At 41.6% G+C, this 22196-nt stretch overlaps 1 protein-coding gene across 1 annotated transcript; it reads right to left on the minus strand.

Annotated features, from left to right (window-relative positions):
- Positions 1–353: 353 nt before the first annotated feature.
- Positions 354–18888, minus strand: LOC139214711 (junctophilin-1-like). Its single transcript, XM_070845625.1, has 7 exons — positions 18403–18888; positions 11810–12569; positions 7441–7559; positions 4335–4604; positions 3187–3614; positions 2462–2558; positions 354–1128 (listed from the first exon to the last, which is right to left on the minus strand). The coding sequence occupies exons 1-6, from the start codon at positions 18779–18781 to the stop codon at positions 2478–2480; spliced, it is 2037 nt and encodes a 678-aa protein (XP_070701726.1). The 5' UTR covers positions 18782–18888; the 3' UTR covers positions 354–1128; positions 2462–2477.
- Positions 18889–22196: the final 3308 nt, after the last annotated feature.

The raw sequence follows: 22196 nt of genomic DNA on the forward strand, positions 1-22196 counted from the left end.
AAGTGCATCTCCGAACATATCCAGTGCACCACAAGCCCACCCACACACACACACACACACACACACACACGCAAACAACAGAAGCAGACACATGTAACACTGCGATATGCACAAGCTTGGCTTCCATCCAAATAGGTTTGTGTGGGTTTATATGTCAAAGAAAAGTAGAAGCAACAAAAATCAACATAAGGTCCTCCGTCATTGCAAAAACGTATTCATGCTCACTTCAAGTAGAAAAAAAGATACTTAATCAACACATTATGCAGCAGGCAGCAGCAGGAAAGGCATTGATTAAGTAAAGAATAAAGGCTTGGTATGACTGACCTGGTGAACACTTGGATCAAAGTGTTACAGTTCAAAATGGGCTTTCATGATTGTTTTCTGTCACATCTGATTACTACAACCTGCAAATGTATTCTAAATATAGAAAGGAGCCCATCTGATGGCGATTAAATTCCTTGAAAGCATGTGACCACATGACCAACATTAGTCAAACTGAAGAGCAACGACTACTTTTCAAATACTATTCAACACCGTAAAGGCACTCTCACTTGTTCTAGTGGGTCGTTTAGGAAACAGCTTACGATTTTTATTGCAGCATTTCAAAACCTTCCAATTTGTTGAACAGTTGGATGGAAATTGAGCTACAGACAAACAAGCACACACATTATAGGCATTTATAGGCTGTATAGATGCCAGGTCTCACACTCACTCACATTCACTCTACTCTACACGGCTCCTGTTATTTCTAACCCTGACAGAAGGACTCAGGGGCCCATTTCCAACAAGCAACTTCTTGCTTGCTTCAGCTGTCACTGCACTCTGAGTGGAGTCACAAATCATCGCCAGTCCAATCGGGTTGGACTTACGCACCAAAGGGGGGGATGGTAAGGGAAGGGGTTGATGGAAGTTTCATCTTTCTCGTTTTGCCCCCCCCCCCTCCCTTTCTCTCCACTTCTTCTTTTCCTCCTCCTCCTCTTTCCTCCTCCTCCTCCTCCTCCTTCATTCGTCTATTTTCAGTCTTCTGTTTTGCCTGTGTCTGCGTTTTTTACTGGCGCCATTTTTTTTAAAAGGCCCCTTTGGCTGATGGAGTGTTAGCAACTCTGAGGACTGGTTTGGATGAGTCCGCTGCAGGGTAAGAAAACATGGGGATTAGGGATTCCAGTGATATGTTAAATGACATGCAGCCTTGCCACACCTGCAACTACGCACTAGATTAATCCTACTCTGAAAACACAGACATAAAGATACAGGTGAGAAGAAAGGGTGCAACACCTCATTCGACTCTCATTTAAAAGGAGAGCAACATGCCTTTCCATGAAACAAGCCGAGGCCTTTATTTCAAATTTACTCTGTGACAGAGTCAGTCAACTGTTTGCTAGATCCCTCCCCAAAACAGCAACTGTCCAATCGTAGCTTAGCTACCATAACTATGTACGGCCAGCCTGTCAAGCTTTACGTTTCTCTGCATGCCAAAGCTATGTGCATGGGGCTATAGTAAGAGCAATACACTGTGGTAGTGGGTGTCGTCTTATTCTGTCCTTACCACAACTTAAAGTTCAAGAGCAAAAGCAAGTCTAGCTACCCAGCTTGCTATTTACAGTAAAAAAAATTAACTACTATTAAATTAACTATGTTTGTGGGGTTACAGGTTATGTCCATCACTGCTAACTATTAGCAGCTCTGTGCAAACACATCAGTTAGTTGTCATTCTAAAAGCCTTTTCTATTGTTAGATTAAAAGTTATGCATGAAAGCTGGGCAGCCAAACAGTGAACTAACTAGCTCAAAGCTGTGTCTTTACTTCCATGCCCTATGTATCATCAACTGGGGAGGATGATGACTCTTTGCCTGGGACCTGTTAGCTTAAGCCTCACACTTTTAGCACAATATCATGCATATAGAAGTCAAGTACAAATTTGAGGCCATTTGCAGAGTTTTTGAAATGAGTCAGCTGTATATCAAGTCAGCCAACAGTTGAAGTTCATGTTATATTAATTATATAAGAGGTAGAAGCAAGAATGGGTTCTCTGGTAGAGACATACTGGAAATGTGCACCAGTCTACCACTCTGGCCCAAAGTTCCTATGTATCCATCAATGTTTAACCCACATTAAATCTATGTCCAGCAGAGGGTCACCAAATCAGTTTAGTTGATGTGTATTTACCCGTTAAAATCGATGGCCACTGCAGGTTTAACCTGTGTCTCTATGGGGTCTGAATAGGTTCTAACTTAATACCTACTGTGAAGTTATTTACAAAGCTTCCAGTTTATTTGGCATAGCTACATTCTATCTCCGAGAGTAAAACCAAAATGTGTTAATGTGACAATAACAGTGTGAGTAGTGTGGCTATGACTCTCATTCTCAACATTCAATAACCCACATAGCGTGTCATTGTCATGTGTCATTTGTAAAACGTTTCAACAAGCAAATATGTTTTGATAGGAGTTTAAATTCTTACCTGAGTTCAGATTTGGTCAGGTCAGGAAATGGACAAAGATAATTGCTAGACCTACATTCAACAGCATCACTAAAGCCACCAGGATAGAGTTAGGGCTCTGTGAAAACACAAGAAAAGGTTGTGTTGGATTATGTGTTTTTGTCTTTGTATAATGGACATAACCAGCTGTTTGCAACAGAAGCTCTTATGCACTTGACTCTACTACCCCGGCAACCAGGCAAAGTTGCTCAATGGCTGGCAAACATAGTCTAGAAAGGACCGACACTGCAGGTGGATAAAACAGTTCAGCACAAAAACAAAATGTAACGTTTGAAACAAAGTCTTTTTCTGGATAAAAGCTTATCAGGCCACGTTATTTGCAGCTATCATGTTTAATACTCAGTAGACCACCAATAAAGACCTGCAATTTCATTTATAAAAAAATAGTTTGAATTGGAATGAAAGTCACAATACTTGTAAGCAATTGGATGTTTTCTTCAAATTGCTCTGCTGTACTCATAATGATTTAAGAGCTCTCTTATTAATGCCACATCCAAATTTCTCAAAACCACGAGAATATAGCCAACGTTTTGGTTTCGATAGGTCGTTCGATAATAGGTTTAAACTCTCCCTGGAACAAACTGCTGGCATTTACCAGGATTGCGGGTTTTATTCACACTGGAGCTCGGCAAATTGCAATCAGGACACTTAAAACTGAAAGTTAGAATCGACTTGATCTAACTTACCGACTCCTCCTCTACAATTTCAGGGGCTATTTCCATGCTAGCTTTCTTGGTTTCTGCAAGACTCTTTGGTTTGGTTGATTCTTGTTTTCTTGGCTTGGGAGGCTCTGGTGCTTTGCTGACCTCTTTTGGTGGAACTGGTGAAGAGCTAGGGGCTGACACGGATTTTAGTGGTGGCGCACAAATCTGTTTGGCAGGTGGCGGAAAGCGTGCAAGGCTTGATGGGTGAAGATCATCTTCCACACCAATTGGTTCTTCGGGTGGTGGAATCACGACATCTGCTTTGACATAGTAACCATGGTACTGGGAGTGAATCTGCCCATTGCTGGGGTAATTACTAACTGTTGCTAAAACTGGTTTGGCTGCTGGAGAAGCCTGCTGTTGCCTCACTTCCTGTCTGAGAGAAAGTTTTGATGCTGCCTTAGTTATGCCTGCCAAGAAGAAGAAAAGAAAGGAGGGAGTAGTTAATCAAAAAAACCAATGTATAGTCTGGTTGCTGCTGCTCACCATGTTGCTGCTACAGTTAACACAAACACTTATTCAGCCCCATATCCAAACCAGTCTGGGGCTCTGATTCGAACTCCTTCCAACAGGACAATGGTCGCAAACACAACTCAAAATCCACCAAGGCTTGACTTCAGAAGAATCCCAATTGCCTGACTTGAATCACATGAAGAAGGCAGTTGCAGCACACAAACCCAAGAACATTAGAGGGCTGGAGGCTGTTGCCCATGAGGAATGGGCTAAGATTCCTCAGGAACGCTGTCAGAACCTGGTGTCTGGCTATGCATCACGTTTGCAGCAGGTCATAAAAGCAAATGGGTGCTCTACTAAGTACTAAAGATGCTTGTCAAGAAGGAGTTGAATAATTTTGAGACTGCAGTAGTCATTAAAAGTGGCAGATTGTGTTGAATTTGGAGACACAACCTGTAGTATTATTTGTGTTGAGCTATTTCAATAGTTGTTTGAGTTGTTCACTGAAAACAGCTGAAAGCTCAAAGTACATTTTGCCTAATTTGCAATGCGGGTTGAACAATTTTGAGTGCAACTGTGAATCTGTTTCACTTCAATTGTCTCTTGACAACTGCTAATTGTTGTTACATCATGAGAAAGACACATTGGTCAGATTAACAATAATGCAAATTGCTTACCTGATGTCAGAGACTCAGCTGTTGGAGGTTTGTTCTCTTTCCCTGCAGGAGCAACGGTGGCAGGAGTTGGACTGCTGAAGAAGGTCTTTTTAACAACAGTGGGTGAAGGAGTGGGGCTGGGACCTGGGCTCTGAGATGGAGACTGGTTGGGTGTTGTGCCCTTCCGGTAGAAATGAGGGCTCCCTGATGGAGATTTCTCCTTTTTCTCTTCCACAGAAACTTCCTTCACCTCTATTGGCTCATTAAACTTTTGCCGTATGTAGTCAGGGCCTGAAATAACATGAATGTTAAGAAAGCTGTTTAAATACCTACAAAGAAATGACTAAAGCCATGTATATTTGACAGGTTAAATGGCCTCAGCGAGGCGAGCGAGGATAATTTTATCTTATAACTTGGTTCTTATTGTCATAGTTGCGTCCATCATATTACTCAAAGGAATTGCAAAGATTGGGACCAAGTTAATATTGTAACAACAGAATAAGACAATCAGTCACTGGAAGTGAATGGTGTTGAAATGTCAGTAATTATTCCATTTTGAATAATAAAACTGCACACAACTGCGTTAAGTAGAGTAGGTCAAAGTTGATTGGGAGGACATTTACAAACTGTGATGAACAGTTTGGGTAATAATTTCACAGTTCACAGCTCAGTTAAAAGAGGCTGATAGGGTCTTAAGGGACATGGTAGGGGGAAAATGACAAAACATATGTTCAAGAGCAAATCCACAGTGAATCTGAGCCATAAAGAAGCTGTCCATATCGATCTGTAACTCGGGTTTTGAAGACCAGTGATTGCTGGCACACAGGCAAGACAGACAAGTTGGCTGAAGCCTTCAAGTATGAACTTTGCAGATACCTACCTGCTCTCCTCGAACCAAAAAACTGTACTTCTCCGGGTGAACAAACACCAAAGTCCAAAAGTGATATTGCCTATTGTGTTTGTTTTCATTTGAAAACATTAGGGACAATCAGGGAGATGATTGTGTTTGATGGGTACAACAGACAACTATGTATGACGGGTGGTACCCAAGAATTTCTTGTAAAGGATGACAAACAATGTTTTTATACATATTTTGGGGGATGGAGGAACACCTGCATTGTCTGACATTCAAAATGCTCAGGGACTTACAGATGTGCTCATAGTTCAAACAGCAGTGACAGTGTCTCCTTGTTGGAGAGGACACTGGGAGGAGAGCCCAAGAAGCTGTCTTCATCCAGCTGAATGTTTTTGAACACTGGGCGTGTAAGGGATGTGTTAGATGACGATGTGAGCAACAACTTATTCACGTGCGTTCATGGAATGAGGCATGTTGTCCACAGAAGCAGAACCCTCCCTGTCAGCAGGCTCAGGTTGAAGATCCTTTGGAGAGGCTCCGCCATTCAGGCTCCACAGTCCTTAAACCTCTGAAGCCCCGCCCTCACCTCATCTGCTGTGAGAAACAGGGAGGGCTCAGGTGAGAGAGGATATGCAGCCGCAGTGTTGGGGCTACGAGCAGATGGTGCGGGTGGGAAGGATGGTTACCGGTGAAGTGATGGAGGAGGGGAATGTGAGAGGCTGTGCCAGCATGGGCAGGGCAGGCACTTGCTGCTGTGTCAAACCTATGTGTTCTTCAGGTAGTAGTCAGCGATAGTCCTCGTACCCCTCCACACCAGCTGCAGCTTTCTCTCCACTTTCCTCCTGTGGACCTCCTTGGCTGCTTTAGACTCCTCTTGAGCTCTTGTTGCACTTGCTTGCACTTCTCTTTGCTTCCATCCCTAAAGGTCTCCTTTTTCTGCTTGCTAAGTGTCTTATGTCACTGGTGATCCAGGCTTTATTATTGGGAAAACAGTAGTAAGTCCTCTCTGGTATAACCGTGTCCCTACAGAAATCAATGTAGTCCATAGTGCAGTCAACCATTCTGTCAATGTCAGTGTCCCAGTTATTGTTATTCTGCTGTGACCCGGCAGTACGTCCCAAAACAGGCCCTGAGACTCTCTGGCCTCTGGTGTCCACTTCCTGAATGTGTGGGTGTTCATAGGTTTCCTCAGCACACACATCATGAAATTCTTAGATGCAACAGGAACAATCTAGCAGAGATTCCTTCCCTGTTATGAGAATTATGTTAGGAATACTGCTATGAATACTGAATTCTAGATTTAATTTCTACGTTTTAAACCAGAATTCTGAGAATAAAGGCATGACTTAACACACACTTCTACTGTGTGATCATTTAGCCAATATTGTCTCTGTTTTTCAAATGTATTCATCCATAGAAGGGGTCACATATATAATAATGATTAATGGAGCTGCTAAGTATTTTTCGAAGAGTAAGTAAGCATAAATAGGTATGAGATCATTCTATATTAATTGCTGCTAACAACACTTTCAAACATTTATTAATATCATGGATTGACAATTAGAGAATGCAATTTCTGAAGAAATTGCGGTGTGAATGCTGGCTGTTGAAAGGCTGACGTTTAACTGGATTGCTGGTTGAATTTGCTTGAAGAAGCACCTGAAGGAGTATTAATGAGTTGGAATGTGGGAAAGTGGAGAAAAGGTGGGTCTAATTATTATGAATTGGATTGAAAAGTTGAATAATGCTCAGAAAATATAAAAACAATGAAATACTTCGAAGTTATGAATCAGCAGATAAAAAAAAAAAACCCAACACTTGAACAAAGTTGAGTACTTTAAATAGTTTTAACATGCTTCAATGATACACAGAATTGATGTAGGAAGAGTTGGAAAGGTGGGAAAGAGATAAAAGTTAGAAAATATAGTGAAAGCTTAAGCTTAAGGTTTCATGAAAAAGTAGTAAATATCAAGAGTGGAAACATGGGAAAGTGTCTAATTAGTGAGAATTGCATTTAGAAGTTAAATAACCGTCACATTGCATTAAAATATGTGGAAGTTATGAATGAGTAGATAAGGCTCAGCGGCCCCCAGTGATCCAGAATGAATGCTAATACTGTGCCGCTTTGACAAACAGGAAACACACAGGACAGGCGATTCTACAGTCTACTCATAAAAATAGTCCGGTCAGTAGTCTAATGGCAAAACAAACTAAAGGCAGAGAGATGTTTTCGTGTCTTTTCTAGTTTACAGTATTCTACTGTTACAGTACCTGGCTGATGGAAGCTTGGGGACAGCTCTCTGGCCACACCTCTAGCAATATCTGAATCCTGACTAGCTGACTGTGCAGCCTGGTCTGCAGCCTCTGCTTTGGCCCGGGCATGGGACGTCCTGCAAAAATGCACAAATATAAAACATGGACTCAGTGAGTGCATCCAGGAAGTCAGTAACTTTCTTACACAGCATAGTTGCCCACATTGCATGCATATGGTTAATTTGACAAAAAACACAGAGCATAGATTCACAGCATGTAATGAGATTATTAATTGCTACAGTATGTTAGTTGGGGGACTACCAGGTGAGTAGTAACATCTAATCTTAACCTGAGAATTACCACCTGTTACTGCTTCGTTCTCCACCAGCTGGCTTCCTATTGTTTAATGCTCGACTCTCCTTACCACTATTTCTCCTTTCATAACCCCCCTGATCCTCTGGTGTATCATAGTTCCACGATGAACAAAATATTGAAGTAGAGAATTCCAAAGGATTTTTACCATTTGTGTTTCTCATCTAATTGTTTCAGCCGTGGATTAAAGCTATGTGTATTCTTTAAACACACTTTAAAGATAAAGGGCTTTTGTGTCTCTACACACAGTTTACAAACTGAAAAGCACAAGATATCTATGTTTTGTATTATTAATGGTGCTACAACAGAAACAACACTATGAAAGCACCAGTCCTAAGGTAAGGCATGCCATCCAGAGTTCAGACAGTTCTTCTACACTGATACTGGACTGTGTGTGTGTGTGTGCATGTGTGTGTGCATGTGTGTGTGCGTGTGTGTGTGTGTGTGTGTGTGTGTGTGGTGGAAGCTACGGGGGCAGTGTGAGACAGTATTTGTCAGCTGAGGACTGATAAGCGTCCTCCTCCCTGGCCTTATTTAGTCAAGCACTACTTCTGACGCAACCAATACACACACACACACACACACACACAGACAAACACACACACACACACACACACACACACACACACACACACACACAGGTAAGACAGCTTGCACTCATGCACGCCCACTCTCATGCAAACCTATACATCAGTGATCTGGCCAAGAATGTGCCTACTTGCTTCTCCCTCTCTCTCCAGCCCACTTGCTTGACATAACAACCACATGACATATTTTTGTTAACACATTACACAACATGAGACAAACACTATCCAGTGGTAAATATTACAATTACACAGCAAATTAGGATTTTTTGTAGTTATAGCGACTGACTAGACTGTCTAAAAGTGTGCTCGTCTGTTTGTATTTAAGCACTGTACTCATACGTAGTGTAAGTATGGCTGTTCAGTCACAGACAACCAAGTTAATTAGAGAACGTTAGCATAGCATGTAATGTGTAAAAGTTGGCCATCTGCTCTAAAAACACGGTGAGAAGCATTTTACCTCCTCCTCCCACCTCCTTCCTTTCCCAATAAATCTTGCAGTGTCCTCAAACATGTATAATCATTGACTTATCTCATTCACAGTTCATTTATTTGACATTTTACAACTCAGGCTTGCACAACGGAATGAAAGTTGTAGCCCCTTCGTGCTGCGATAGAAAATACTCTACGGAGTTACATTTAGAATAGAACAGGAACAAATCCAAAATAAAACACAATATATGCAGCTATTTATATACATAAATACGCCAATGTACACCCAGGACATGGCTCTCTACTGCAATGTTTCTTAAAGTTGCATCTGGGGGAATGTAAACAGCAGCAACAGGAGAGTGATGATATCTGGGGGGCATTGCCCATCAACTTAGACTGCATGTAAGCACCAAACATCCCTGATGGAAACACAGAGTCCACCGCTACTGTTTTAATAGTCTTCTGCTCTATTGGTCTGCCCGTCGAAAGAAACAGTTGGATCCAGGGGGCTGCGATGAAGCCAGGTCTCTGTACGGACGTGGACACCAACAGTCTCTGATTTCCTATTGCTTGGCCAGCTTGAGTCCCATTTGGTCCACTCCACCTGCCTGTGACTACAAGCCTATAACGGTATAGCACAAACTCCCCTCTAGGGCCGTCGCACCACCTGCTGCACTGTTTGGTCCCACTGGCCGTGAGACGCTGTGGGCGGCAATCGCCAGGTCCACTGGTCTGAATCCAACCTCGACGCTACGATTCCAGTGCCTATGAGTGTATTTCTGACACACCTCTCACTGCTGGGTTTCATCCACTGCACTGCACCGTGTGCAGCAATCATTTCACTGTCTGCTGCTCTTAATCCAAACCAGGAAAATAACAGTGTAGCTATATTTGACCAGAATGTTTTTCTGTACAGTTTGTGTTGTTGCTGTTAGCTGGGGCAGTGATACCTCTTCCACTCATGTTGGATGAAGGCAGACTGGAAGCTACAGTGAGTCACTATTGCCCCTCCCCTGAGGTACAAAGTAGTATTATGAGACAGTGCAGGTCAGGGCTAGCTGGTTAGCATGCTAACTTCCCTAGATCTCTCTACAATACAATATATAGACATCTTTGACATAAACTCAATACTAGTATTCCGTCACATTCTGATATCTTGACATATTTAGTTCATTCTTGAATGTTTTAACTCAATTCTGGCCAATTTTTACATGTTCTACCTTTAAAGGATCTAAAGAAGCATCTTGCAGCCACCTGTGCACCATCTTCTCTGCATACATGGGAGCGTATACATCCTGCCACACATCGCTGCACAACTACGGTGGACCATTTTAGTTGATGCTGTCCCTGCTCCCTGAACAACACCAGCAGAACTCTTTGTTTGATGGAATCAGACAGAACCGCCAAACCAACATAGAGGAAAGCTGAGTCCTTGTGGAATACAGGTAGTCCTGTCTTTGTGACCCAACAGCAGTCCTTCATAACACAGTGGTCCTGTGGCAGCAAAGGGACACTAGTTCATTACTGTCTGTCATCCCCCCTCCTTTGGAAGTCTTACTTCACATCTCTCTGAACAGTGCATTCCCACACTGTATTCTGCACTGCTGACTCATCTCCAACGAGCACACTGGAGAGACACGTTGGAGTGCCTTGGTTACCAAACGCTTTCAGCACGTTGTCACTGTAGCTAGTTCAGTTCTAGCCAACAAACTTTATATTGACTGATATGTAGATTGTTTTGTATGCTGACTGACAAAGAAGTATACTAAGATGATTGACTTGTATTGCATGAACTGTACAGAAATAGTATAGATTTGGGACAAAGCACTGGGATTAGAACAGGCTCACAAACTGCAGTTGTTCATCTCTTTTTCCTTTCTGCTATATCTAGTTGATGCTGCATTCAACTACTAACTTGGTGATTACAGTATTTTAAGTACCAATAGACCTGATGACGTAAAGGTTCATTTCCACCCAGTACGAAGCAAATATTCGACATGTGTTAACTGACCACTAGATCCAAACAAAATGACTGGAGAGCTAGCTATTATGCTGATGGTAGGCTAATGCGTATGCTAACTTGCTTCTTAGTAAAGTACAACCAAGAGTTGGAATCGAGTAGCAGATGCACATGTTCAGACTTGTAGTATACATTTTGAGTAAACATTTCTTGGAGAAATCTCTGTGGGAAACGGAGCTCTTTGACAGGCCAGTTTTTCATTCATGTTGAATATTTTCAACTGGCATGGTATGCGAATTTCGCAATACTTGTGTCGCCCTCTTGACTCACTGCTTCTCACATCTTTGCATTGACTTTGTATGTAATTCACTCCAGGAAAAATCTGCTTCACATTTAGTGGAAACACCCCTTAAAGGAGCCATATTGTTATTTTTAGGTTCCTACTTGTATTTGGGGTCCAAAACACATTGTCATACTGTAAACGGCTCTTTCTCTTTCCTCTTTTCTTAACTCTCCGTTTTAGCACTGGTCTGTTAAAGCAAGCAGCAGCACAATCTGAGTGCTTTGCTCAGACCTTTGACATCTTATTACTAGAGCTGGCGTTAGAGCCACATAGAAATGGCAGACAGCGCGGGGGATTCATGTTTTCAGCAGGCGGGACAACAGCCTGTTCAAGGGCTGGGGGAGGTCACATGATCAACACATCACATTTACTAAAAGATGGAACAGGAGAAAAGGAAAAAGGATGGTCTTTTCTCAGAGTTTGAGGGTCTCACACGTCAGTCACACACTGGGGACACATATTTCTGTTGAAAAGACATTCAATAGTTTGCATGATGAGGTTTAAGACACTAACCATGCAATTTCAACATCCTCAGTACAAGTCCAGGCAGGGATATTGGCCAACTATCCCCCATAAATGTCGCCCCTCTCAAATATAAAAGACAGAAGACACACTTAGTTGAATGCAACGGAAAAACGCATGCACAAAGATATTTAGTTGCGGCTTTCTGAGATAATCTTGCACAGGACATTTTACCTGGAGATGGCAATCTCCACTTTGGTTCTGGCGATAGCCGCTGCTCTCACCGCTCCCTCAATGGCTCGCTCCACCTTCTGCTTGGTCTTGGTGTTCTTTAGCGGGATCAGATGTTTCCTGATGCTCCGGGCCAGCACGTTGTTCTTGTACTTCCCTTCTTCCTTAGTGCCATCAGGAAAGATGGTGCAGCCATAGCCATGACGCTTATTGTTCAACCACTCACCTTCATACTTCATGCCATTGGAGCGTTCGGACACACCAAAACCGCCGCGCTTGTCATTCTTCCACTCCCCCATGTAAGACTCAGTGGTCGTGGCATCCACGTTGTCCTCCACAGACAGGTAGTCATCACCCGAGTCTCCGTCTCCAAAGCTGATTGTGGAGTTAGCATCACTAGAACTGATGCGGCTCATGGTGGTGTCACTGTGTGCTGAGCTGCGTTTACTGGAAATCGACGAGCGTGAGTCTGATTTGCGCAGTCGCTGAAGGCTACCGAAAAGGGAGCCACGGCGAAAAAGACCCTTCTTCTTTTCTGAACCTTCTCCATCGGAGTGGAAGTTAAGTACAAAGCCACCACGCGTGCCAGCAGGGCTGTCAGACAGGCTGTCACGCAGCACTGTACCATTACTTTGCTCACTACGGAGGGAAGCCAGTGAGGTTCTTAGAGGTGAGCGGATGACAGAAGCCATACCATATGGAACACTTTGACGTACGCCATAGCCATGACGCATCCCACCAGTCCACTGGCCTTGGTAAGTACCTACAGCAAGAACAGAGGAAGGGAGATAAGAGATAAGTGAAATACAAATGGCTGACACAATAACAGACAAGATTACAGAAGTCATTGAACACAAGCATTGATGGAACAATGCTTGATGCATCTTTTCAAACATTCTCCTGTGTGAATTGCTCTAATGAAAATCAGCGGTTCTCTTTGTATTGTTACATTTAAATTAAACATTTTTGGATTTTGGAGTGTTGGTCGAATAAAACAACACATGATGACGTTACCTTGGAAACTGATTGGAAACTGTCATTTTTCACTGTCTGTCAATGAAATAAATAATAATTAATAATCGGTTATGAAAATAATGGCTTGACACAACCCTGAACACAACAAGGGCAAGACTCTTCAGTAGTCTTGAATTTTACTGGCCCTTTCTTTCATTTCTATGAACCAATTAAGCAAAAAAACAATGATTCCATTTCATACTTTCTTAATTTTTCCTTCAAATTCATATTCACTCTGCTTGTCCTGGTATCAAATCAAAGTTGACTTCAGCTGCTACTACTGATAACAAACCCTTGGACAGTGACAAAATACTACAGCACTGTCTAAATTCAAAAAAATAAAATTGGACAACTTAAGTAACAGATAACATGCTCAAACATGAATGCACTGAATCCACTTGGTTCTGATGTTCACCATATGATAATTCACAACTTAGTGTCATCTTGAGACTTCTTCACTTATGGTAGGACCTCAATTTAACCTTTGCAGAAACAATGGATTTTACATTTTAGAGATCCTGTCAGAAACCTAATGATCAAGATAAGTGGCTCCAGGCAGAAGAGCCCTAATACTGGGGCCCCTAAACCTCATGCTCACTCACCACTGCTTCCTTCATTTCACCCCATTAATCCTGTTGGCTTCCCCCTGGTAAGACACTTTTGTTTGACCCTAATAATGAATCACAATAATTGTACAACTGTGCAATTTAGAGCCCAAGTGTGTAATTTTTACTAATGTTAGCATATCACACACACACACATTCAATACTGGCATACTTAGCATTTGCTTTAATGATTTATTATGCTATGCTTTAATAGCCACATTTAAAGGAATCATGATCAAAAGTGTCTATCTTGTGTATTATATACAGTACCAGTAAAAAGTTTGGACACAACTTCTCATTCAATGGTTTTTCTTTTTTTATAGATCGTAGATTAATGTTGAAGACATCAAAATATGGATTTATGTAGTAAACAAAAAAGTCTCTCTCGTACATTATTGGGGCTTCGTACCCAATCTCGGAGTGTGGGGGTGATGATGACCCCCCTCTGACCTGTTGTCCTGGTTCCCCCTTGCTGTAGCATGTTTGTTGTACCTCATCAATCCCTAGTTGTGATAGCAATCCTCGTTTGCGAATGTTGGACCACTGAGCTAATAGTTTCTTGGTTAGCTTAGATTTTGGGTTCTGAAGTATCCATAGCTCCCATTTAGCCCTGACCGGGGTTCGAATATGCATACATACATATATATATATGGAGGCTAAGACCGATCCATTTGTCTGGGTGTGCTTAAGGTATTTTGACAGCTTGGACAAAAAAACAGTTGTTATTCTAAAAGCAGCCCCAGTGAGCGTCATTAGGTGATAAAACAGTTCTCTTTGTGGCCTGCTTTGGAGAGCTCATGGTCTGGCCCTAATGGCTTCAGCTGGAGAATGTGAGAATGTGCTATTTTAAAAGATGGAAGTAACTTGAAACACTGGGAAGTCTGCTGGCCAGCCAAACATAACTCCAAGCAGCTATCTTGCTTTGTGGAATAAGCCTCCTCCACAGTGGCAGGCTGAAGACACTGGACGAGCCTCTGGTTAAATTAAAGAAAAGGACTCACAGTTTCTCAACTTATTACAGCGTCTCCTGGCATGTTTCATCAATTACTTACAATGAATTTCCACCCAAGTAGCCAATACAGGACAATTCAGGTCCAGATTAGATGAAGACCAATCTAGATGAAGTGAGTCATTCCTGGTGGTGTGACTTATTTGTTCAGTTATTTAGTTCAGTGGAAATCTGACTTATGGTTATTTGTAAGGACTCCTTGGGTTTTCTAAGCTTTCTTTTACCTCCTTAAGTTAAGACATAGGGATGTTGTAGTGATTTTTTTGTAAAAACTTTGTTAATGGATGTAAATTCTCATCTAGCTGATTGGTTCCCAACCTTTTTAGCTCTTGGCCACCTTCAAAACAATTTCTACATGTGACCCTGATTGTATATGTTTTGTGACCAGTCCAACAAAAGACAAAGACAACTCTTCTTGGTGAATACCTTCCAGTGAAACATAGATGTAAGTTTAACATGAATGTGACAGTACTGCTTTGCCAGACAAATTAACAGCTCAAACGGTTCTGGTTCCTGCTAGTTCACTCTATTCATCCATGTTATGGCTGTTTGCTATTTTAAATATGGAACAAATAGTTGAAAGTACTGACATGAATCAACAATTTAAGACTGATTCTTAAAAACAATCCTATAAATAGTGTTTTACAATAAATCAACTATCACAGCATTTAACCAGAATCAGAATTATCTACAGCATCATGTAAACATATTGTAAAAACCTCAGCTGCTCATTTCTTTACTGTTTTTCTTTTTTTTACTGTTGCTGCAAACTCACCATTCCCTCCATCTCTTTCTCAATAAAGTGCTTCCAACGTGTTCAGGAAGCTTTCATAGTGGCATCACCGCAAAGCAGCTTAGCAGAGACAAAATGAGAGGCAAACTAAGGAGAACTAAATTAGTATGTATTGAACGGTGGTTAGGAACAATATTGCTGCTGAAGTAGGAGCAGAGGAGTGGTGAGTAACACTGATGGAATGGTATGCTGAATGAAACGTTTCAGCCTTTACAGACCTATAGGTAATGAGGGTCACTTCTTTTCTCTTCGCCTTTACTTGAATACTGGCTTTTATTTGAGAAATCATCTTACTTCACAAAAGGAAAATTATCACTAACAGACTGGAGAGAAGGAGTTATATGGGGTTCTAGAGGCTAAAACACTACATTCAGTTTCAAGGAAAGTCCTGTGCCCATAAGTTGACACAGGTATGTCAGCTATGAATCCTTGCTAAACTGAAAACGGTCATTAAGCCTGTTGTAATCTAATACATGGTGCTAAACACATTACCTGGCAAATGCATAATCTAAACTCAACAGGCTAATATTACTGTAGCATTATAGTCCAATTGACAAAATCCTAATGCATTGGCTAAGAATAATTTGACGTAAGTAAGATGGATTAATTCCTGTCAAATCAAGGTGCAGGGCAGAGCTAAAGATAGAGAGAGTACGAGAGAGAGAGGCCCCTTGGCTGGCAAACAGGAATGGTTTCATATAACCAGTTGCGGGTAAAAGTAGCTCAGCAAACCCTTGACTGCTGCAGGAGAAGGAATACAAAAATATAATACGGGTGTAAGAGCACAGGTTTTCACTGGAGTAAAACTCCTTAGTATATTTACTTAGTAATATTTGAGGTCTGAGCTGATGTTCTGGTGTTATGGTGCTTCATCTGCAGCTTAGTTTGGTTCATTTATAATTAGGTACAATTTAATATCGCATTTCCATAAAATTTGGGGACGCAAAATAATGTTTAAAAAATAAGCCCTCTTTTAATTGTTGTACTGTACAGCCTAAGTTCCAAAAATGCTGCATGCCACACTTCCCATAATGCAGCTGGATAGCATCTTGGAGGTACCAAGTGCACCCAAATACTGAAAATTAAGGAAATGTTTATATCATCTAAACTCAAGGTCCACTCACTTGAACTTTCAACAGCATCTCAAGGTCTTCATCAGTTATCCCTATGCCAGCTAAGCTATCTCAATGACAAATGACCTAACTGTTAGCTAATCAGTGGATTCATTTTTAAAAATACTATTTTCAACGTCATGAAAGACATTTTACTTCAATTAATAAACTGTATATGAATAAAATATCTGGGGTTTTTTTTACTTACTGCATAATAGCAAACAAAATACCTAATAATAATAAATACAGGTAATTAATCCCATAAATTGAGAATCTGGCTGAACCTCTTGGGTAAATGTCATTGGTTGCTGTCTACTCTCAATCTGATTATATAGGATTCAGATAATTAGTGTGTGACAGCCAAGGCAAATTATTGTTATTCATCATACTACTTCTTTTTGTGTTACTAGTCCCACACTGCTGCTAGCAGAAAAACATCCACTGGATCATGTGGCTCAGTGGGGAATGGTGCGGTGTGACTTTCTTCAGAGATGGGCGTCTGAATGGGAAATCACTGTGAACACTGTCAGACCCTTTGAGGCAACGTTGGACTGCCACACTTTGACATAGATGAATGATTAAAAGTTGAACAGGTCCTAAACTGGATTTCTTGATAGCTGGACTCTTGCAGATTCCGTAATGGGTGTGTACTTGGTTTAGTGAGAGAGGAGTGTGTCACATAACCTTTGTCCTTATCTTATCTATATTCACTCTTCATGCATTCTTTTGAAAACATAAGAATATGTGTTTTGGTGCTGCTGTTCTGGAATCAGTCAGACACAGGTGGCAGGAGCAGCACACGAGCTGGACTCACAGTCCCATCACACTTCTAACTAGCTGCTGTTTTTACAATTCTAATACCACATTAAATCTAGCCACATTAAATCTATCCACATCAAATCTACATAAACGTGTTCTTCAGACTCTTGTGGTTCTACTGATCTATTATAGAATAAGGTGTAAGTGTTCCCCTCAGCCCGACACTGTACTGTCTGTATTAGTGTGCATGATGTGCGTGGAGTTCAGATACAGAGACTACAACAGGTTTGAAACTGAAAGAGCATGTTTAGAACATTTAGAGTGTTTAGCTGATACGTTTGACTGTTTGACTGCTCTACTGCAGATCCAAGCTGACATCTGTTCATCTGTTCCATGTTTTGTTGACCATAAAAACAGTGATAACTGAGTATTGTAGAGAAGTATAGAGCTCCATATTTTCCAAAATTAAATCAATCAATAAATAATTCTGAAACAAAATATCAGATGAATAAATTATGGAAAATATAGAAATGACATAAGACTTTGAGACATAATTAAAGGTTCTCTGTGTGACATCTCAGCAACAAATGTGCACCCTGGTTTGATTTTACACTGTTCACCATATGATGATCTATTTAATATTTGGGGGTACCAAAGATGAGTGAACCCAAATGATATCTAGTGAGCTCAAAGAATCCCACAATGCATTAGAAAACAGTAGGGCATGTCATTCATAGAAAACTATCCACTATCATACATTCTCTGCACACTGCACGACACACTGACCCACAGGGTTTTTCCATTTAGCCAGCTAACAGAATAGACTGTGTACCCCCCGATAGACTCCCCATCCAGTGAGTGGTGATACATGAGTTTACATAAAGCCTCATATTACTAACGTAGAACTTTGTGAAGAACCCTGTGTCACAGACTTTGGACAGGTCAGTCACACTGGTCAGACTGTGATGAAGTCCAGGTGCTCTCTGACCCTGTGGTCAGAGCCCCACAGTCCTTCAGTACTGAGACAGCAAGGTAAACTTCTACAGACTAGAAGATTGTCCATCCTTATCCAAAAAACCAACCAAGCCACAAAATGTGTGTATGTCTGGACAAACAATTCACTTTATATGACAACAAGCAGAGCCCCCTCCTGAGCCACATGCTGACCCAGTGACAGTCCTGCAGTGAGTGACCTCCTGTCTTCACTGTTAAAACATGGAAAACAGCTACTTTTCCATTTGCATCAGCAGTCCTGTCCCCAGTGATCCCCCCCCCCCCCCCCCCCCCCCCCCCCCCCCTCTCACCTCCATCACCATATGTTTCCACGCCGTATCCGTCCTGCAGCCCGTTGCTCCAGGTGCCCTCGTACCTGGCCGGTGTGTTCAGGCTCTGCCGGACCCCGTACCGACCTTTGAACCCGTGAGCCCACTCTCCCCGATAGATCCACCGTCCCTTGGTTTCTACGCCGAGTCCGTGGCGCTTCCCCTGCGCCCAGTACCCCTGGTACACGTTCCCGCTGGGCCACGTGTACACGCCGACCACCTCGAAGCCGTTGGACCACGAGCCCGAGTACTCGCCCTGGCCCTTGGGTCCGGTGCACACACCGTGGCCGTGGGCTTTGCCGTCCTCCCAGCCTCCGCAGTAGGTGCCACCATCGTCAAAGTCGAATCGACCGCCCGTCATTCAGAAAAGGGGGGTCGGTGTGTTGCGCTAAAGTCCTGAGTCCTTCTCAGAGCCCGGTACCGGCGGCAGGGAGTGAGCCCCTGTGGGACACCAGGTGTGACGGAGCGGGGAGCGATGGCGGCCCGGAGCATCAGAGGTGTGTGTCGGCTAATGACAGCGGGCTGGGGGGGGGGGGGTGGGAGGGGGGGAGGCGGAGAGTTGCTCCACTGTTGAGTGCTGGTCAAGGGCTCACCCCCTCCGTCTGTCAGCACAACACACACTACATAGTGCTTCCTACTTGACCTTTCGAAATAAAAGCCAGCCAATCGCCCAAGTTAGAAGTTGTGCAGGGATCATACAGCCACTCACTTCTTATTTAATGTTCAGGGATAGAATGTCTTGCTTCTCTTTGAAATAATTCATCATAGGCTTGTCAGCAGACGCTCTGGTGAGGTGTGTCATCTGCTCCCCTCAGTAAAGACACACTCACACACTTTGACTCCACGGCTGGACCCACGTGGACACTGTGGGACACCTGTGGAATATGAAACCTCTGGAAATTTGGATTTATTACAATAAGCTACACAAACTGTAATCAATCATTACCAAATGTTATGCGTAACTCAGACGTGATCCCAGATCATCTAAACCAAATCTCAGATGAATCCACGCAGCCCCCACTAGTGATGAAGCCCAGCTTGGTGAAAACTCCTGAACAGTGGTCTCACATTTCAGTTTCATATGTCGATGAGTTGATATATTATTGCAAACCTTTGGAAATGACCTGCTTTGACTTTTGAAATTTCTTTAACAACTTAAGCAAAGTCCATCAATGATCCTGACTCAGTTTTGGATTGACTGACCCAGCAATTGGCACGAGATGTCCGTGCAAAAATGCAGCTGACTTAATCATTAAAAGGTAAACTTGTCAGTAACAGTCCCCCGTAGACATCAATGAGTGGTTGGAATTTGCAGCCCACCTGCCAATTTTAGGGTTTGTAGGTCTCACAGTTCTGCTGCTTAAATGGTAAATGGTCTGTATTTGTATTTCTCCTTTCTAGTTATTTCAATATCATATTATTAAAGTATTCATTGTCAGTATAAACCTAAGCAGTCCTATAATGTACACTGTACACTGTAGATGACAAGCTGTTATATTAATGCATATTAATAAGTTCACATATGTGTGTGCAGGTGTGCACTGATGTTCAGTGTTCCCTTCACTTTAGTTGTGTGTCTATTCTGTGTAAGGCACATTAAGAGCAATGAGAAACTGGAGTCTGATTCTTTGTGTGTGTACTCATACCAGGCAAACTTACTCTGATCCTAATTCTGATCCTGATTCTGTTGGGGGTGGTGAAGGCCCCAAATCAGATTTTGCTTAGGGCCCCTGCTGGTAGGGCAGGAATGAAGTGCGTCCCTGTGCAGACATTAAAAAAACATTTATTCCAAAATGTTTCCATGGCCAATTGCTAATTTAGAAACAAGACTAGCTGTTCTCACTCACACGGGTTATATGGGTACAAAGAATTACAGTATAAATAAACAATAGATTCAAGAAAGTGATTGTTGTAAGATGGATTTTGTTGTTTTACCTGAATTTTGTAATTAGCATTAGGTAGCCTAGTATTTAAAAATGTGCTTTTATTTTGAAAGCAGAGAAACCACTCACAAGGTGTAGGATGCAGTTGGGTGGTGATCAACAGTTTTTCAGTTTGTTACATCAGTTAGCAGACACATATTGGGGATGGAGTTGACAGGTCATCAAATACTGCCTCCAGATTTTAATATTTTCAGATCACTGGATTAAAAGTCTGGTGTACAAGTTAAGTTGTCAAAGCTGGACATTTCAAAATCAGCCTACATAAAAAATATGATCTGGGTCTCATACCTAGTGTTAAAGATTGTAATTATTTACTCACAGCTGCTCACACATGTTCACACATGTTGTTGTGCTACTGGTGTTGTGGTGTTTATCAGAGACAAAGCCGAGACAACAGATGTGACCTAACTCACTAACTACGATGGTAAGATGTCAAAATTTGGAATTAAGTGTAAATAATTATTACTGATTAAAAATCCTTGTTCAGTGTTTCTTGAATCTGTTATACATTTAATTTAATTTTGTTTTCTTAACAAATGACTTACTGTAGCCTACTTAAAGAGCAAAACAAGTCTAACTAATGTTTACAATACTGTACGTCTGTATAGATATTATCTGAGACTATGGTGGCTGTGTGTAGGAGTAGAACATGATGAAGAAGGCCAACCACTACCGGTTATTTCAGAGATATTCATGACCAGCCAGGTGCAAGGTCATTTCAAAGGCCCGTCATCCCAGTGCTTTGTCACATACTGCCATCTTCTGGACAATTTAGTATCAGCAGCTTAGCCTGCTGCTGTTTTCGTATTTTCAAACTTGGTCAACTAACATTCACTTTACACTGATGTAGTGTGGCATCTCCAGCATGTAGTTGTGATGTTCCTCAGCTGAAGCAGGTCTGTTTGTGGACAAACCAAAAGGTTTTAGAGCATCCATTAGTTTGTTTTACATCTTGACACCAGAACATCATTAAAGACAAATAGTTTAAGGAATAATGATACAGTTCAGTGTTTAATAGAAGGAAATCAATTAGGCAATTAGGCAAGGTGGCTCTCTTTTTTCTCTGAGGGTTGAGCAGCTATCAAATACAACACTTTTTAATCTATCTAGTTCATTTGACATATCATCCAGTCCACTTCAGCATGTATGTTTCTCTTAAAATGTCTCTCTAATTACATGTTTAAAAAAGCCTGTACTCTGAATTCATACCTGAATTCTCAGACTTTCTCTTAGATCAAATTATTTGACTAAATTGGCATCTCTCAGAGGGTAATTGAACCCACTCACTGCTTTAACCACATCCTTGACCTGGTTCTGGCTTATGGTATTGAAACTGAACAGTTAACAGTCTTTCCACAAAGCTCTATCTTATCAGACCATTACCTGATAACATTTGATTTCCTATTACTGGACTATGCACCATTTGATAAAAATGTCTTCACTAGATAAGAAGTGATTCCATCAGCATTTAAGCTAATGCTAATCTTAGCCCCTGGGGTGTAGATATGTTGTGTAATGATGTAATGAAACTAGTTTATGTGTACTATGCTGTCCTCACTAAAGGTTGTTGCAGGCAGTGTATTTTAGCTATACAGCTAGCTAACATTCATATGCATATAATCCAATGTTGCATCCTCCAAGGATCAGACGGTGATGTATTTGGCAAGATTTAATAAAGGAAAATACTCTAATACTAATTTCTTTGTAAAACTGAAAAAAAAGCACAAAAAATCCAAGCAGGTAAATATTAAATATTAGTTAACTTGCATATACATTTATGTCGCTAACAATAAGCCAACATGGTAACCTGCTGTGTTAAATCTCAAGAATAAT

This window comes from Pempheris klunzingeri, chromosome 15, assembly GCF_042242105.1.
Source record: "Pempheris klunzingeri isolate RE-2024b chromosome 15, fPemKlu1.hap1, whole genome shotgun sequence".
Lineage (NCBI taxonomy): Eukaryota > Metazoa > Chordata > Actinopteri > Acropomatiformes > Pempheridae > Pempheris > Pempheris klunzingeri.

What these genes read in the sequence shown, in the direction of transcription:
- LOC139214711 (XM_070845625.1), bottom strand. Translation starts at nt 18,781, where the DNA reads ATGACGGGCGGTCGATTCGACTTTGACGATGGTGGCACCTACTGCGGA. An exon ending in GGAAACATATGGTGATGGAG is followed by an intron (nt 12,570 to 18,402) that starts GTGAGAGGGGGG and finishes TTCTTGCTGTAG; the next exon opens with GTACTTACCAAGGCCAGTGG. An exon ending in AAATTGTAGAGGAGGAGTCG is followed by an intron (nt 2,559 to 3,186) that starts GTAAGTTAGATC and finishes GTGTTTTCACAG; the next exon opens with AGCCCTAACTCTATCCTGGT.